This window comes from Erpetoichthys calabaricus, chromosome 13, assembly GCF_900747795.2.
Source record: "Erpetoichthys calabaricus chromosome 13, fErpCal1.3, whole genome shotgun sequence".
Taxonomy (NCBI): Eukaryota; Metazoa; Chordata; class Cladistia; order Polypteriformes; family Polypteridae; genus Erpetoichthys; species Erpetoichthys calabaricus.
Genome location: NC_041406.2, coordinates 39,541,324 through 39,561,318, shown reverse-complemented (window position 1 = coordinate 39,561,318; position 19,995 = coordinate 39,541,324). Strand labels below are relative to the sequence as shown.

At 40.5% G+C, this 19,995-nt stretch overlaps 1 protein-coding gene across 1 annotated transcript in view; it reads right to left on the bottom strand.

Moving 5' to 3' along the window:
* nek10 (NIMA-related kinase 10) overlaps nucleotides 1-19,995 on the bottom strand; it is a 149,882-nt gene that overhangs the window by 55,737 nt on the left and 74,150 nt on the right. The window contains 1 exon segment of the mRNA XM_051936095.1: nucleotides 2,072-2,201. Within this exon segment, the coding sequence (XP_051792055.1) occupies nucleotides 2,072-2,201 (130 nt within the window).

Sequence of the window (19,995 nt, the reverse complement as noted above, 5' to 3'; positions counted from 1 at the left end):
TCTTGTTGTACCCCACACTAATCTACACTCCATGAGTGACAGGGCCTTCAGCTGTATAGTGCCCAGACTCTGGAATGACCTACCAAAATTAATCAGGTCAGCTGACTCCATGAATTGTTTTAAAAAACAACTCAAAACTTATCTGTTCAGAAAGGCTTTTAGCTCTACTTGACTTTATTACCTTTCTCTCAGTTTACTTCTTTGTCAAGATGCTCATGTAACCTGTGTGTGTGTGCTAGACCATCAATTATGTTGTCTGTTTTTTTTCAGAATTCACTGTCTTAATCTACTTTATTTATTTATCTGGTTTGTACAATGCTATATACTGTATACGCTGCCGTTCTTTATTATATTCTCTAAGTGCCTTGAGCATGGAAAAGGTGCTATATAAATAAAATGTATTATTATTATTATTATTTGTGAAGTGGGGTCCAGCCTTATGTGGGGAGCCAAAACAGGGGAGTTGGGGGGGGGGGGGGGGGGAAAGAGAGCAAGCTATCTCTAATCTATCCTTATAATCCTTATAATTATAATTACCAAAGTAACAATAGACTGCATGGCAATAACCCCTGGAAAAACTGGAAATTAAGGTCAAAGCTGGGAAAGATGTGCAGCAGATTAGGGTGATAAAGGATAAAGATGGAAACGTACTCACAAGCGAGGAGAGTGTGCTGAGCAGATGGAAAGAGTACTTTGAGAGGCTGATGAATGAAGAGAACAAGAGAGAGAAGAGGGTGGATGATGTGGAGATAGTGAATCAGGAAGTGCAATGGATTAGCAAGGAGGAAGTAAGGACAGCTATGTAGAGGATGAAAAATGGAAAGACCATTGGTCCAGATTACATACCTATGGAAGCATGGAGGTGTTTAGGAGAGATGGCAGTGGAGTTTTTAACCAGATTGTTTAATAGAATCTTGGAAAGTGAGAGGATGCCTGAGGAGTGGAGAAAACGTGTACTGGTGCCAATATTTAAGAATAAGGGAGATGTACAGGACTGCAGTAACTACAGGGGAATAATATTGATGAGCCTCAGCATGAAGTATGGGAAAGAGTAGTGGGATTACATCAGGGATTGGCTCTGAGCCCTTTCTTATTTTCAATGGTGATGGACAGGTTGACAGACAAGATTAGACAGGAGTCCCCATGGACTATGTTGTTTGTGCTCCGTGGTTACTCTCAGGTGGGTGCTAGCGTTTCATAATCCCTTGTACCAATAACAGGAGTTTTCCGCATTCGACTTATATGACCAACATTATAAAATACCAGAAATTATACGGTAAAATCAAGTCCTGACTTATCCACGGGAGAACTTATCCGTGAGTATTTACGGTAACTGGACTCCAAGGGACATTAAGTGATTTGGACATTTTCTTGTCTCCATCCCCTGACTTGGTTTTTTAATCACCTTTTCATGGAGTTGTGTGGAGTGTTCGTTTATATTCATTGTGTACATTAGGTCACCATACTGGACCTTCCAGATAAGGATTTATACTGTAATAAGTCGAAACCCCAGATTTCAGACAGGTGATTTCCATTGAACTAATTCTGTGACTTCAAAAACCAACTGACTGCACCAGCGATGATTTAGGAGTGTCATATTAAATGGGGTGAGTACCTTTATGATCAATTGCTTTCTGTTTTATATTTATAATTCATTCGAATCACTTTGCAGAAATCTGTTTTTTCCTTTGACATTAAAGAGGATATTTTTGTCAGTTAGTGTCAAAAAGCCAAATTAAATGCACTGTTATTCAATGTTGTTTCAAAATAAAACGAGAAAACCACTAAGGAGTGAATAGTTTTCATAGGCACTGCATGTTCTTTAATTTTTTTTAGACAATATATGTTTCATTTCTTTCACTAGAAAAAAAATACATATCCTTTCCTTGATGAATATTAACACAGTGTTTCAATTTATCAACTGTTGCTTTTCATTCATTGACTTGCAAAGGATTCAGTGAAAATACATACCGTACTTATTACTGAAATAATAATTTGGTAAAGCAAGCTGTCATTATTTAGTCTTGTTGATCTTGTTCTTGACATAAACACATTTTGAATGAAATCTTACCTTGGTTGCCAATGAAAGCATGTTTGAACTGTAGAAAGGTGGATTCAGAGTAACCATTTGATAAAGGATGCAACCCACGGCCCAGACATCAGCTTTTTCTCCATAAGGCTCATTCTTCACAATTTCTGGGCTAAAAAAGCAATGCAAACTATGAGTAAAGAAGATGGTTGAAAATGGGGAAAATGTAATGTTTTCACTGATAAAGAGGATGGCAGCTTAAAACAAATTTCTCCATACCTGTACTACTGTATACAAGGTCTCAGACATGAGATCTGAAACTAATAAATCATATATCATATATATTGTGCTTTCCAGTACCTTAAGCACTCAGGAATGTGCTTTGGTGTTTGATCTGATTCACCACACCAAATAGTGTAGGAGCCATCTTGTGTGTGGTCAGACCCTTTAGCTTTCTGTTTGTTTTGTTTTAACATATAAAGCCTTAAATGACCCTGTCCCTGCTTACTTATCTGAGTTTATCATTACTTACAAACCAGAGTCCACACTGAGATTTCAAGATGCTGACCTACTTAAGATTCCAAAGAATAATAAAATCATGGTGGTTGGTTGAGTTTTTAGATACAGGGCCCTGAAGCTGTGGGATGATCTGCCTGCAAATAGAAGAGATGCCCCTTCAGTCTTAGCTTTTAAAACACTCACTACTTTAGTCAAGCATAACCTGACTAGAGCTGGTGATTAGCTGTGCACTTTGCATTTCTGTTTGCTAGACATTTATATGGAAACATAAGTAATACAACATTTTTAAACCATTACTAACCCTCCTCTATTCTGTTTTCTTTTTTCAGTATCTGGATTTGGCACTTGGTTATGAAAAAGTCATCTCTTCCATGCTAGAGAAACCCTTGTTTGTTGCCTCTGTCAGCATTCTAGTCTAAGTACAGCTTCTGAAGAAACAAGAGCATGTTCCACTGTCTCCATCCTCACTGGCAGCTTTGTTGGTTCTCACTACGTAATAGAGCAAAGTGTAGGTGCTTAAAAATAATTAACCATTTATCGAGCAGCTGAATTTTATAAAATGGAGTCTTTCATGAAGGCAAAATTGGTGTGAGGTGTCCAAAAAATATAGGTAACAATTTTCAGTAACCTACCAAAAAGAGGCACATCTTAAACCAACCAGATCCCAAATACTACCTTGCTAGCTTCAGCTGGAGCAGGCTATAAAATAGGAAGCTAGTGCACCTAACCTGCATGGACTGTGGGAGCAAACCGGGAGGAAACCCACACAGACACGGGGAGAACATGCAAACTCCACACAGAGCATCCTTCTCCCAATATACCCAGCATCTCTCCTCTGCACATGTTCAAACCAACGCAATCTCGCCTCTCTGACTTTGTCTCCCAACCATCCAACTTGAGTGAAGCAATGGAGTCATCGGATGGAAAGATTCTCTTATTAGATTGGACGGCCAGCACTGATTCCACTGTAGAAAATTCAGAAGTGGGTCAGTGGCCAGATGGCTGAGGTCTCCAAGCCTGCGACTTTACTTTTGACTTTCCCTTGTACGATTTTAATCTCTTCCATTGTCAACTAATCTTAGTTCATCAGTTAATTAATGGACAGATATTGTTGGTTTCCATTTATGTTTATTCGGTTTCTACCTTGTTCTTGGTGTGTTTTAGCAAATCTACATTTATATTTGTACCATTTCTGTATGTAGTAATTAGCATAATAAATACTTGCATTTCAACTGAGAATTGTCCACAGCGTTCTGCGCCTGCACAGTGAAGAGTGCTATACTAAAAAAATAAGTTGTACTACGTTGTACTGTATTGTTTGGTACTTTGTGTTTGGTGTATGATCATGATTCATTTTAGGGTTGTTTTGTTCAGTTACCCAACATTTTTCATATATATTATCATTTTGAGTTATTGTATCACACCAAGGTGATCCCCATTATTTATAACCTGCTTAAACATTGTGACGGATGTGCACCTGGGAGACAGCTTAAGTGCTCAGGTGATGTTAGGTACCACCAGAACCAGGGGTTGGCGCTGTTTGCTAATGACTTCTCTCTTCCTCCCTCTGCAGAACAGAACACGGACAGCCATTCCACCTCTGATGCCACTTTCATTGTCTGCCCTCCTGGACTCTCCCCATCCTCCCTGGAAACCATGACCTGCAGTTCGGCCATCTTGGAGTTAGTCCTGTTTTGAACTTGCATCTGAAAAGATGTTTCCACAACTTTTATAGTTTTGCACCAAACTTTAATTATATTGTGCCCCAACCCTTTCGTATTGTTGTGTCTCCTTTTACAACATAACAACAATTATACAGAACAGCACAGTTGTTACAAGTTAGGTCATTTTAAAAAGGACTTAGGATGAGATGGGTGAGAGGCTCTGAGTGGGTTTATTTCACATGTTGACTGTATCACATTTTGAAAAATTTAAATTTCTTTTGACTTTATAAATAAAATAAATGAATGATCAAAAAATAAAAGGGATACAGCAACCTGGTGACATTCAACTCATGTTTGTGTGAGGTTTTTCTAGGTAGGCTGGGGCTAGGTAGGCTAGGTAGGCCCACTCCCCAAAATCTAGTGGGCCAGGGTAATGGGCATCCCTAAACAGACCCCATTGTGAATGTGGGTGTGTGGCTTGGCTTCTTTTCCAATACTGGCTCCTACTGCAGAGATAGACACTGGCACCCCATGATGGTGTAATGGAAAATGCAGGTTCAAAAAATGGATATACTGGTTCATTGGTGATACCACTGCTACTAGTACTATCTCTACTACTATTAATAATAATAATAATAATAACAGAGAAAACATGTAAGAACAATTAGTTTCCCCAATCACATATGCTTTGAAGCTTTAAAACATCTCTTACTTTAAGTTGTTCATTCCACATAAATAGCAAAATTCAAGAAATATCCTTTAACTAAAGATGTTTTCCCCAAAACTAAATATACTGCTATGCTGTGATAATTAAATGAAACATAACAAAATAGTATTAATGTATAGATTAATTCATATAGAGCCATTGCTATCATATCCTTTTTCTACTTGCTTGATTTTCTAGGTAGCTACTTACATAAAACTTTATTTTAATCATGGACTTAATTCACTATCTTGTATTGGCTCTCTCCCATCACAAGATGCATTCACAATCAAGAAAGGGCCTTAAAAAGTTTAATTAGTTTAAGGTTGCTAAATAAAGATGGACAGCTAGTTTAATCAATGTGACACTGGTAGTAGGCATTTTTCGAGTCTGTCTTTTCAAAGGTTAATGATATTTCTTCAGTGTTTCAGAGGACCACCAAGAAGAATTACTTGTCTATTAAATGTTCATATTTTGATATGTTTAACACAATAGTAAAGTGTAAATCACTAGGCACACTTGGCAGTAAAATGCAGTGATAAATTGATTTAAGTCAGCTTTGATTTCACATAATCTGTTATCTAGCAATCTGCTGGACCCAGTCATTAATATGTAAGCAAGACTTACACATTGAATCTTAATGTGGTAACATTTCAATCCAGGTTAAAACCCAGACTTTTCCAACCTAGTTAAAACATTTTGACACTGTAGCTGGTGCTAACTCATGCTGTAAATGACAAAATAAAATGTTGATAGATCTTCTTTTTGTGTGATTTTTTTTTCTTTGCCATTATTCGGCTGACATTTTATCATCGCTGGTAGCCTAATACAAGCAGTGTCTCCAGAGGTTGTCTCCTTCCTCGGCTGTCCTCCAATGCTGCTACTGCCTCTCTGACCTTTCAGACCTCTTTCCGTGTAACTCCAGCCATCTTTGCTCTGCCATTTGTCCAAAGCCTGCACATTCACACTGTCAGCTCTGCCTCATACCTTTCGTAATGAACTGATGTATTTTTTTTAAAAATAGGAATTCCTGACCTTTGAAACTGCTGTAATTCCCGGGAAAACGGGAATGGCCAAGCTCGCATATATAGCATGTAAAAGTGTAAAAATCGATCAAGAAATAACAGAGTTATAGTTGAAAATAATTAAGGTGGCACCATTACTGCAGCTTGCACTTCATCAGACAACAGCTTTGAACAGCAACTTGAAATTGCAATGCATCACAGTCTGTTGCATCTGCATTATCTGTGCCAAGAAACTTGCCATCACAGAATGATGACAAGAAACTGGATGCATCAGTAAAAGCTGAAATGACAGTGTTTCAGCACAATGGCAAGTGTGGGTGTTGTTTAGAACAAGTGTATCAGTATCTGATGACTGTGCTGCCTACTTCAGTGGAGGCACAGCGTACAGTACTTTCTCAGCGGCTGGCATACTTCTGCACGAAGGTGCACTCTCGCATGGACAACCGCACGCTGCACACATTAATAATAATAATAATAATAATAAATTACATTTATATAGCGCTTTTCTCAGTACTCAAAGCGCTATCCACACAGGGAGGAACCGGGAAGCGAACCCACAATCTTCCACAGTCTCCTTACTGCAAAGCAGCAGCACTACCACTGCGCCACCTGTGAGGACGTTGTGCTTTCTATGCTCTTATTACCACAACTAAAGATACATGTACTTCTATGACAGCATGAACTGCTTGTAGATAAGGTTAGTCTTTTATTTGTGTTAACATATTGCAGTAGTTTTATTAAAATTAAGTGTCGGTCATTCTAAAACCGTTCACATGTGAGATGCCCGTGCACTGTGTCATCCACGGGAGCCCGGGATTCCTGGGAATGAAATGCGGGCTTCCCGAATTCCCAGGAATGGATAAACCCGTCCGGGAATGGATTCCCTAGTCTCATAAGGGCTGCTCTTTAAGTGCTTGATCATCTAACACTTTATCTCTCTTACTTTTTGCTCAAACACACACCCAGTCTTTCTACATGACTTTCCATGATGACTGTGCCCTGTCTGTGTATTTTCCAGGGCTGTTTTGTCTCAACATAAATGTCAAAATACCAACAGGTATTAACCATTCCCCCTTGTTTTGTAATCTTATAAAAAAAATTCTTTTCCCAGTCCATCACCTATTATTTTCACCTTTTGACTTGCCTCCTACATAAGGCATAACACAATGAGAGCAAAGAAGAAAGAGGTCCTGTGACACCCACCTAGAAAAAAGCTGACAGTTTAAAGATTACAGTTGGGGAAAGGGTCTTGAGGCACTATATTTAAAAAATAGTTGCACATTTCAACAGGAGTGTGGACAGAAGACACCATTAGTCCACTTAAAATATATTTGAGTGTTAACTTGAGTTTGGAGGGGAATTGGAGATGGGCAAGTTAGTTAGAGGTAGATGTTAGGCCAGCTTAAGATACTCTTTTATTCTCTATTTTGTAGCCACTTCTGAGTATATGGCATGCAATAGTACTAACAGAAAATAAAAGGTTAAACGCAGAGTGTTATAGTATTCTCTTATTTAAAACAAAGTAGAGGGCCGCAGCCTTAAGAACAAAACACTCATTCATTACCCTAAAATGAAACCTGCAAGGAAATTGTGCAGGTGGAAGCTCTCCAAGAACTTAGTTAGGATTCACAAGTACCAAAGGTGTCTCTGTTCAATTAAAACCAATACAAGCACTGGAATTTGACACTAAGCACAGATTCAGTCCAATGGGTAAATTGATTTCATTACCTCAAAGACATGAAGTTAATTAATAACAGCCATTGCAGAGCCAGCATAGTGAGGCAGTGTCTATGTCAGGAATGGCTTCAAGAAATATGGGAAGGAAGCCAGAACCAGAGACAACCTCAGCCTAACCCTCATAGAAGCAATTGACAAACGATTAAGGGAAATAGAGTGAAGGTTTATTCATCAGGACAAAAACACTGTGAAGCAAAGGACAAACTATAACTGAGCACTAAACGTAGAGAAAAATTAAAGTTAACTAAAAATAAATCTGAATACCAAAACTTTTTTAAAAATCACACATCCAAAAAAAAACCCATCACATCTCATAATTCTTAACTGGAAATTTACAATAAAAACAAGATCTATTGACCAAAAACAAAAACTGTAACCTTAAATAAGGCCAATGCCATAAGACCAAAAATGTAAACTGGACTGTGGCCATACAGAAAGTAAAATATAAACAGGAGTTATCTCAATGCTAGAGCACCTTACTATCATGTTTCAAAAAGCGTGTGTTCCCTGGCTTATGTTTACTTTCCTTTTCAATGTCTTGTTTATTATAAAGCATGACTTTTGTGATGTTAATTAATTTATCTATTTTTGTTGCTATTATTCAATTTACAGTATTTATTTATTATTTATGTATTGTGTATTCTCCTGTGTGCCTTATATTTTGTGGGTGGAACCCCCCAGGAGGCGGGGCCACTCTGACATCACAGCTGAAGGGCCACCATTAGCCTATACATTCTGAGGCTGAGGAGTGGAGCCTTCAGTGGTTCATCAATGTTTGGAAAGAGTTTTTCATGAGTATTGATTTTCTGCATTCTGGATATTTTGTGTCTGTTTGTGGTTTATGAATCCTGAATTTTGTCTCTGGTCTTGTTTGCTGTGGATTGTCTCTTTAGACAATTCCTTTATGCCAATTTTATGTTTTATGCCATCTTTGTTCTCCTTTGTTTATTATAAATAAATACTGCATATTTCCTTAAAAAGTTCCTATGTTTGTGTTTGTTATCATGCCGGCCTCTCCCTCCATGGGCATTCTGATACATTTAGGACATTTTTGAATTTTAAAAGCCTTTTCCCTATTTTTTGGCTTGGACACTCTGAAGTCTGCCAGCAGAGTCTGGACCACCTGGCTGGCTTGGTTTGGGGGTCATTTTTGTGGGCTGTTTCACAGTTTTGAGTGCACTGAATCAGAACACATAGGCAGAGCCAATTTTTTTTTTTACTTGAAGCCTTCAGGTGACTGATGATTAATTACTAATTGCACCTGAAGGGTAAGTTAGACTACGCTAATTTAAGCTTTTGATACAAAACTGGTTGCAATTTGCAACACTGACAAAAACTGAACGTACAATGAGGGACATCTGTTTACCGACTCAGCAGGAGGCAGTGAGGTTTTAAAGTAAGAACCAGGAGAAAAATTGTAGTCAAATTAATCAAGGTCAAAGTCAGAAAAGCAATCAATCAGATTGTCAACAAAGAAATGGCTATCCAGATTCGTTAACCAAAAAACAGAAGCTAAGTTCAAAATACCTGGAAACAAGAATTCAAAGAGTTTAATCACACACAATTAAAGGTTTATCTATCAATTTTGGATACGGAAATGCCAGTGCCAACCTCAATATTGTCACATCAAAGATGCCACTCATGTCATGGTTCCCAGAGAATTCCAGGAAGGATCACCAAGGAAATAATCAACACAAAGCCTCCAAAACAACGGCACCTATAGTAAATTAAAGATGGCGTTATGGTGAAACGATAATACTGTAAATCTAAACTTTTAATATTGCTCCTTTAAGGAAAAGTGAAGATATATTTGGATTCTATAACCCAAAAAAGCAATTAGATGTGTAGCTCATTTAAATATATCCAGGAAATAATAAAATAACTCTAATCACAACTATCTATGCTGAAACATGACAGTTTAGTGCTGCCCTAGAGTCCTGGGTTCATATTACAGCTGAAGCATTGACTCTGTATGCACGGCCTGCCTGTATCTCTGTACATGTTACCATTTTGTATGTTAGTTTACTCCCACATCCAAACCTCATGTAGGTAAGACTGATTGTGGACACTATATTTCTACTCTGCAGGCAAGTATGCCATGCTATGAACTGGCACTCATTCTAGGGTGGGTTTCCTCCAATAGTTCAACGCTGTCTGTTAGGCTCTGCCACTATTGGAAAAAATAGTTTTAGAAAATGAAAAAATGAAGCAGTGGGGCCAAAACAAGTCAATCTGAATATTTAGTTATTTAGTTTTAACAAAAAAAGATCTCCAGTTCATCATCATGATCAGGATAGGAAAACACTATGGTAATTATTTTTTTAATTCCCTTTTCAACAAGCAACAGATCTTGCAAATCCACTGCTCCTCCACTTGGCAACACTCTCTGTAAATCTAGACAGATGATAATATCGCCTAATTCATAACAAGTGTGCTTACCTACAGACCTGGAGGAGTAAAACTGTTTGCAGAGCATCTGGAGAAAGACGCGGATGTGTGAGAAAGAGGGAAAGAGAGGTGCTTTGTGACAAATATTGAGACATAAGGTGATGTTTCTGTGGGAAAGGAGCATTAGAAGGTGGGTAAAGGAGAAGAAATTCTCCAGCCAGGTTGGCAGCGGTAACAGCAGGAAAAGCAGGAGATCTGTTACATCCGCTGTGTTGCTATTAATAGTTTAGATGGTTTAGATTTTGATCTCTGCTGTTTGATACAATAAAAAAGAGGCCAGACATCTTTGTAAACAAAGGCAACTCACAATTCTAAATTGATTGTTGGGTCTGGCAATTACATTTTTCTGGCAGTCCTTGGTTAATTGACTTTGTGCATGTACAGTAAGTTTTTTGTCTGACTGAAGGGCTACTTGGCAGATGAAAACCTCTGCAATGCAAAGGCATACAGGTAGTCCCTGGGTTACAACGAGATAGGGACTATAGGTTTGTGCTTAAGTTGAATTTGTATGTAAGTCAGAACAGGTACATTATTTTAACAAATGCTATTGTTGACCGACTGTAACCAAGTGCTCTGCCAATGAATGATGAAGTTTCACCTCTTTCTGACCTTTTTATTATTTCTACTTGATTTTCAATGGTGATGGTTTTTCTCTTCTTTACTGTATCACCAGCACTTGCATCAGATTTGTGTTTCAGAGACATTGTTGAAGGGTGAAGACAAAAGTTTAAGATGAGCTCTTCTGCACAGCACTGTACAGTTATCACAGCTGGAAGGCATCAGTCGTCAACACGTCTGATGTATAGGGTGGTCCAGATCTAATTATGCAATTTTCATTACGCTATAACTTATTCAGTTTATTACATAGAAAATCACCCAAAAAATCCCGGACCATCGAAAAGTGTGCAAACTGACAACATGAAGAATCGTCTTTGCACCGAACTGGAATCGTCCCTGCATAAATCAAAGTCATCCAGACGATCTGGATCTGCATAATTAGATCTGGACCACCCTGTACTGACAAGAGACAACTTCCTGCTATGTGCGTAACAGTACAAGCAGGCTTGCTATTGAGAAAGAATGGGGGCAGCGAGGAGCGGTTCATCACCAGCCCACCTCACAGTCACCTCCACTACAGTATGCTGCCTGCAGCGTACGCAACACCACCACCCCCAATCAACACACAGCCATCCGAGGCACACTACAATGCTATCCCCCGCCGCCCTGTTCAGCCACAACCGGATCACCGCTTGCAGCATTACCAGCCACACACCTAGAACGAACGGGGCAGCCGTGTGTGGTGGGCGGGCAGTGAAACCACTTGCTGCTTGGAGCCACCCGAGGGACACTACACTGTGTGAGCAATGAAATCGCCCCCCTCCAGCCTCCGTCCAGCCACCGCTTGCAGCGTCCGCAGGCTGAAGATGATGGAGCGGCAGTTACTGAGGCGCATGCGTCGCAGCTGTGGCCCCGTTCGTATGTAGTAGGTCGGATATCCATAACCTGGGGACTATCTGTATTTTAGAATAATTATTTCAAGTTTAGCATTGCATTATAACATCTTTAGCAAAACATCTGGCAGTCTGTGGACCACTCCAATGAATAACTCAAAAAGAGGTGACCAGGTGGTACAGTGCTTGGCAGCGCCACTCTGGCCAGGTCAGCAACTGAGCAGATGTTGCTTCTTCTTTCCTCTTTGGGTTTTTAAGTTTCCTTACACATCCCAAAGGATAAAAGATAACTCCAAATTCACTCAATATGACAGAATATGTGCATCTACCGTATGTGCCCTGAGAAGTCCTAATATGCCATTTGGTGTTAACTATTGTTGATCAGTGAGATTCACCAAAGTGTTTTTTTGCAGGAAACATGCAGTGTTCACTGGTGACCACATACAAGATGGGTACTGGTCCATTACCTGCCTGAGAGGCCAGGAGGAAAGAAAAACTGAACATTTCATAATCTCTCCAAGATGTTAACTGAAAATGACAACACTATGAAGAATGTGTTGGCATGTCTGTGGGCATGAAGCAAAGACAGTTATCAACCCGGGAGGCCAGTACTTTGGAAGGACAAGGAAGGACAATGGGATATGGCTATGGTGTCCCCCAATATGTTAGATCAGGGGTTCTCAAACTCGGTCCTGGGGGCCCACTGTGACTGCAGGTTTTTGTTCCAACCAGCTTCTGTTTTTAATTGGACTCCTGGGCTAATTAAGTAAACTGTTATTTCCCAGATTCTGCATTTTTGGGAATAATATAGAAATTAGAAAAATAAGTTTGGTAAAAAAAAAAAATTAAATTGTACAGCAGTTATATGGGAATAATGTTTAATGAATCCATTATTCACTAATTAGTGGGTATGACGCTAAAATAGTTGCAGCCTTTCATTATTCAGTGTTGTTTGTTTGGGTGTCTGCTCTGCTTGTTTTTAATTATTATTAATAGAATACAACGGGGAAAACTGCACAGAGAAAGCGCAAAATATAATGAAGTCAACAAACGAGAGTTCAGCATTTAAATCTATAGCAAAATTAGAAATATTTGTAATTGTCTTAAAAATGAAAAAATCATGCTGCTGTGCTTTTCTGAAAGTAGAATAAGAGAAGAGGCCAAAAATACCAGCTAATTAAATGAGATCAGTGTTACCACTTGTTGTCACTGTCACTAAAAACCTCAGCTACAGTGGTCCCCAGGACCAAGACCGAAAACCCCTGTGCTAGATACAACAACCCTAGCCCTCGGTACTTACATGGACATCCGCAGAGCATGCTGGGAATTGTAGTGCTGTGGAGCAGCCTTGTTGGGTTCCATGAGTGCTGCCAGGGGGTGCTTTAGGGATCTGTGATTCCTACTTTCAGGGACTTCCACTTGACCTGGAAGTTCTTCCAATGGGCTATGCTCTAGCACCAGAAATACTCCTGGGTCTAAGATAAAAGAAGCCGCTCAACCTCATCCAGGTGAGTTGAAGCTGTGTGAAGATGGACAAAGCTCGCCCGGAGGAGTGCAGGGAGAGGAAGAAGAGAGAATACTTGGGGTTGTGTCACTTTTGGAAGCCTTTGTAAGGTATTTGTGAAAATAAACGCTTCTATTTGAACCCGGTACTTGTGTCGTTGTGGTTGTATCTGGGTTTTGGGGCACTGTTATGCCCCCTAGTGTTCATACATTGTTTTCTGTATATTTTCCTGGATATTAATGGTGCGGCCTGCTTAGGCAACTTTGTTTTTCCTAGTGCCCCATTATGCTTTGTGAGGCCAGCATGCTATCAGAGAGCAGTCAGTGTTGAATGGGTCAGCCACACCAAACCTCCCACAACTCCAGTGGTATATAATGTGCCTAAAGTGGGCTGAAAATTAGTGGAAAACCTGCAAATAATTTGAAACACAAAATGTACATGCAGAAGGAAACAGGAATTGTGTCACTGTATTCTTGTCTTAAAATGAACTTCTTTCAGTATGGACTTGTTTGTGACCTGTGTGTAATATGTGAGCCTACCCTCTTAATGGTATTACCCAGAGTTCAGTGCAGTTGATGCAAACAGAAGAGAGCGAAGAATTCACATGCATATTCTGCATTTGATAGCAGTAGCAGTGAACGAGCAAAAGCATCAGTGTAAAAATAACAAAACTGCACTTTTTGGTTCAAGAGTGTTGAGTATCTGCTACCAAATCTGTGAATTCATGCTTCATGTCTGGCACTGTCTGCCATAAATTTTACTGCCTGAAGAAGGGGACTGAAGTGCCTCGAAAGCTTGCATATTGTAATCTTTTATGTTAGCCAATAAAAGGTGTAATTTTGCTCAATTTCTCACTACATCCATAATGGCTAACACGGTACAACACCCTAGTACTACTATTCTGGTATTTAATTTTATTAGTTTCAGGGAAGCATGGTGGTGCAGTAGTTAGCACTGCTCCCTTACAGCTCAAGTCACATTTTTGGCCAAAATAATCAGTCCAGCATAGTTACCAGATGTTTCCCTAGCTATCAGGTACACTTAAAAAAAACATTACACCATTATAATTCGCTCAAAACAAGTTCAGTTTCTGCTTCCTTTTTGATTAAATTCCATTTCGTAGAGTTTGGTGAAGATACCAAAAATGTCTGCAATTTCGCCAACCTCGAGGCAAAGCAAATTCAGTTGGGTTCACGCATCACTAGTGTTAACTTTGGCCTTGCAATCAGTGCTCCTGAGATAGATGTCCCTTAAACCTATATTAAAATAAGTAGGATTAGATGGTGGCATCTTATTGGTTTCAATTCTCTTGAACTTGATTTGGTCTATACAAAGTATACTGAAATTTTTGTTGGCTTATTACTGTACATCAAAATGAATGAGTGTGCTGTGGCCTGCAGGGGGGCACACCAGCTCCACCAAGTCTGACACAGACAGACATCAGGCACAAGTTCACAAGAACAACAGATGCGCTTTTATTTCAATGCGAAACGGATTTCAATCGTTTCCCACAGTGCAGTACAGTAAGCACAATAGAACAACACATTTCTTCTTCTTTCTCCTCAGTCTCTTTGTGTGGTGTAGCGGGTCCACAGCTTACGTCAAAAAGGCTACTTTTTAAATAAATAATCACTGCCTTCACGGCTTAGAAAGGGGGCGTTGTAGTGTGGCGGATAAGTTCCCGGGGAATTCGTGATGCGGGCGATCCTCGCTTAAGTTTACAGGTAAGGAGTCGTCCACATCCGTAATTGCCACATCTGATCCATGTCTCCGTGATAAATAGAAGTGCGAGGCGGCTAGGAAGAAAAAAGGAAGAAAAGAAAGAAATGGAGGTTGCAGGAGAAGAAGGCGGCAGGAAGAGGAAAGCCGGTGCAAGAGAGAGAGAAGAACAAGTGAGCACAGGCTCGTGGGTAGCTGAGCAGTGAGCCTGGGTGTTTGGCCAGCACCCGAGGATCAGTCAATTGTGGTCACTCCCGCTGAGCATTTTGTGAAGAGCAAGAGTGACCGGAAAGAGGATGACCAAGAAGGCAGAGGGAGTCGGGACTTGGGATGTGAAAGCCCCAGCATGAGTGCTCTGATCGCTGGGGAGCCCAAGTCACAAAGTTTTGGTCTGGTTAAGCCTACCGGAGCCAGGGATCGGCGAGGCGAACAAACCAGCAGGAGAACGCGGGGAGAAGGTCAGCTGCAGGTAGGGTGGCTCCCCTGGTGCATAGCCTGGACGGGAGAAGCAGGGGAGTCACCAGTAGAAAGGTACTGGGCTTTGTGTCAAAGGACAACTTCTAGCCATTGTTTTAACCTCGGGTTTTAAAAGATTTTTTTTCTATTGGATTTTAACCTCCACGATTTCACCTTGTTTTTATTATTTATTTGAAGGTTTTGATGCACTGCACAATTTATTTGAACACTGTTTTGTTTTGTTGATTTTTAAATAAAAGCACTTTGCACTTTTTGCACCATCCCCTTGCTTCATTGTTGTGCCTCACTGCCTAGCTCATTGGTGACATTACCGACAGTGTCGGGTTCAAGGGCTCCTAGAATGAAGATGGGAGCGTGGAGCAAACCCGCATCGCCACACTTTGTCTTCCGCCTCCACTCATCCTCCAGCAAGTGTCATTCTCCTCCTCCTCTTCTGAACTCTGGCTCCATGAATTAAGTGAGGGAGATTCCTTCATGTTGCCCCTGGGAGCACTTAAGGTGGCCCATCAGCACAAAATCGAAAGTGCTCCAAAGAGTGGTGGAAGCCCGATGTAGTAGGGCTCTGTCGCTCCTGCAGCACCCCCTGGCAGCACCCACAGAACCCAACAGGGCTGTGCTGAACCCCAACTCCCTTGTAGGCCTGTTTGAATTTGAGGCAACACTGTAACCCAAGGGGGCTGCCATCTAGCGCTGCAGAGGAGGTAGTGCTCTGTGCATGTCCGCTACCCTGGTCCTTCCATTAAGGAGGTGTCCCAGCCATCCCTCACAGAGCTTATTTCCTTTTACTGTTACTGTTTTTGAACACTGTGAATCTGACTTCAGAGGATGAAACAAACTGTTTTAGTATAGATATAAGTACAGGTATATTTATAGAAAATGTCTTGCATTTCACCCCATGCATCAGTTAAACTAAATGTCAGTTGTCATGTTTGGCTGCTTGGCTGATTATAAACAAGTAGTGAAGAACCTTTAATGGGCAGAGAAAAAGTGCAAGCGTAGACTTATGTCATCTGAATTGCATGACTAACCCTGAAAGAAAGCTGTTTTGTGCTTCATAAACGTTGTCAGGTTTACAAGGTGGATTAAAATATGAAAATCTTAAATTTGCCTACTTAAATTTGCCTACTCTAAATTAATACAGGAGATTTGACTGTGCAAGTCAGTAATGCAAACTGCCATCACTCGTTCTGTCTGTTTATGAGATGTGATACTGTCCAGTAAAAATCTGTGTATCTGAGAAAGAAGTTGGGATGCCTCAGAGCTTGCTATGCTGTATTATAGAGGACTGTGCGCTCACAGAAAACAATACCACCCAGGAAGGTCACCTTTCTTGGAAAAACTTGTACAGTAAGTTCCATTCAAAGAGTAGCAACACTTTTATTTATGGGTAATATGAGGTTCAGCTATAATGGACGACAAAGTGAATTCCTGGAAGCGGCAACACGGAGAAGGATATCCATTGCAGAAGATTAGTGTTGATCAGTGAAATTCACCAAAGCGATTTTCATCGTGGATACACTGCATTTGCTGGTCACCTTGTTTACTGAATATTTTCCTGGAAATCTGCCGTGCAGCTGGATTAGATGAACATGTTTTTCCAAGTGTCCTATACTGCTTTGTGAGCAACTTCCACATATGCTTACTGTAAGATTGCTGCCAATGTGGCTGTTGCTGTGTCGTAAGCACATGAGGAAAAACAAAATTACCATATTACGTTTGACAGTCCTACACAACATTTTCCCCTGTCTAATGGCACTCATTTCACCAAGGAGACCACTTGCAGTTGTTTCAACCTCAAACCACCTTCGATTGCTGAATGTGAACTTAAAAGAGCAAAAATGGGTCATGCAGCCATAAAGGTTGAGAATCACTGCCTGATTTCTATCCTGCATTAATTTATAAAAATAAATAAATAAACTTGCAGTATTTCATTTGAGGGATACATTAGCGGACCATAATGAGAATATTACAAGATACAGAACATTGATTCCTGTGCACACCACATGGCTAATTATGCAAGCATATTATCCATTTGCATAGCTACCATCCCAAAACAAGCCTTATAGGAGCCCTACATACCTTCATCAACAAATATAGGATATGTCATGTAAAAAATAAAAATAATAGATTTAATACTATTTGCAAGGCTGTCTTCTTCTTAATGAAAGCATCTGCACAAATAAGTCAGCATCAAAACAGACGTTCTAGCTGTGACTGCAATTGCGTCAAACAATGGAATAAGCCAATCCCAGGCTGTGGCTTTGTGGCACAGCCAATGTGTGCCCCAAGAGTGGAACTCCATGAGCGCAATGGACAACATTTTATTTACTTATAGCAAGTGTGTAGTTGTTTATTCCCATTTTGTTTGTGGTGATTGCTCCGTTTACGTCTTCTGCTGTTTGAGGCACGGTGGTGCAGTGGTTAGCACTGCTGTCTTACAGCTCAGATCATATATTTGGCCACCATAATCAGTCCAGCATAATTGACAGACTGACCCCAGCCCTCATGGACATTTAAAAGACCACTGAATCGTTATAATCCAGTCAAAACTAGTTCAGCTCCTCCTTCCAATTGACTTCAATGCATTTCATAGAATTTGGCGAAGTTTATAAACATTTCTATGATTTCGCTGGGGTTCGCACATCACTACAGGAGAGTTGAGCTCCAGGAGATCCTAAGCCTGGAAGTAGTGAAGAGCAAAGGAGTTTCAAGGATCTCATGTGTACCTGCTGTATGAACTATTGCTGTGAGTAAGGGCAGTAGCCTATTAGTTGACTTGTTTTTACCATAAATTTGTATGGCCTTGAACTAAATCGATGCTCAATATTATAAGTGACGTGTTTTCTCTGCTTCTTTCACCATTCAACAGTTACAAAACACAATTTTTATCAACTGTGTTGCATAGCATGCTCTTAATGTTGTAATAACGGTACCCTTCATGAGAATCATAAAGTATCCAGTATGCATAGCTGCCTTGTACTTTATAAAGTACAAATACAAGACTTGTTTGGGAGAATGAATCCATGCTGAACATACCCAGCTACTCGGCGGGCAGTGAACTCTGCTGGTATTAAGGCATGCCACATTCAATGGCATTTTTTTCATCTTGATGCTGTTAGGTCTTTTCTGCTGAATTCCCACTGCATAATCTTTTTAAATGTTTTCCTAAAGTTACTAACCTCAGAAATATTTCCTTTCTCCCTGAAGTACCCCTCGACAGCTGATTTTGGTAATCTTTTTAAGCTTTTCCCCTTATTTATTGTTTCTTTTAATGCCTGTTATGTAAAGTGAATTTTTATGGGATTGTCAGATTGACTGGCATGGCTAAAACACTTAGCACATACAGTTAATCTGAAAAAAACACATGTTTGGAAATATTCCCAGTAGAGGTTTGGAGTGGTGATGTAAAGTCGTCCCATTTCTAATATTACTCAGTCCGTAGGAGTCGGCGTTAGGCCCAAACATTAGGCCTGAAACTTCACATCCTAATCTTTAAACTGTGCATAATAATAATAATAATAATAATAAACCCTTTCTGCATAATGTTTTAAAAGATGGCAGCAATTAATATTTGCCTAAAACGTCTATTATATGTTTACTAGACATTAAGCCCATTACAATAACGGGCACTAGAACAGTAGTGCACAAACATTAGTAGGTACAGTCTATATTAAATGTAAAATAATAATAAAAATAAAATGGAAATGTATATGACAATACAGTAAGTATAATTAATATAACATTTATCCTCTCCTCTGTGGCTGTTGATTGATGTGTTGTGTCTGTTTGAAGATCTCTTATCCTGCCTCTATTTATTTTAGCTTTAGCTCTGTGTGTTTTGGCATTTTTCTGACGCTCATTTTCCTCTTCTTCAATAGATCTATTTGCTCGTCTTTGTCTTTCTCTGAGAATTTTTTTATGCTCATTTTCCTGTTCTTCTATAGATCTATTTGCTCTTCTGAGTCTTTCTCCATCCATCCATCCATTGTCTCCCGCTTATCCAAGGTCGGGTCGCGGGGGCAGCAGCTTGAGCAGAGATGCCCAGACTTCCCTCTCCCTGGCCACTTCTTCTAGCTCTTCCGGGAGAATCCCAAGGCGTTCCCAGGCCAGTCGAGAGACATAGTCCCTCCAGCGTGTCCTGGGTCTTCCCCGGGGCCTCCTCCCGGTTAGACGTGCCCGGAACACCTCACCAGGGAGGCGTCCAGGAGGCATCCTGATCAGATGCCCGAGCCACCTCATCTGACTCCTCTCAATGCGGAGGAGCAGCGGCTCTACTCTGAGCCCCTCCTGGGTGACTGAGCTTCTCACCCTATCTTTAAGGGAAAGCCCAGACACCCTGTGGAGGAAACTCATTTCAGCCGCTTGTATTCGCGATCTCGTTATTTCAGTCACTACCCATAGCTCATGACCATAGGTGAGGGTAGGAACATAGATCGACTGGTAAATTGAGAGCTTTGCCTTGCGGCTCAGCTCCTTTTTCACCACGACAGACCGATGCAGCGCCCGCATTACTGTGGATGCCACACCGATCCGCCTGTCAATCTCACGCTCCATTCTTCCCTCACTCGTGAACAAGACCCCGAGATACTTGAACTCCTCCACTTGGGGCAGGATCTCGCTACCAACCCTAAGAGGGCACTCCACCCTTTTCCGGCTGAGGACCATGGTCTCGGATTTGGAGGTGCTGATTCTCATCCCAGCCGCTTCACACTCGGCTGC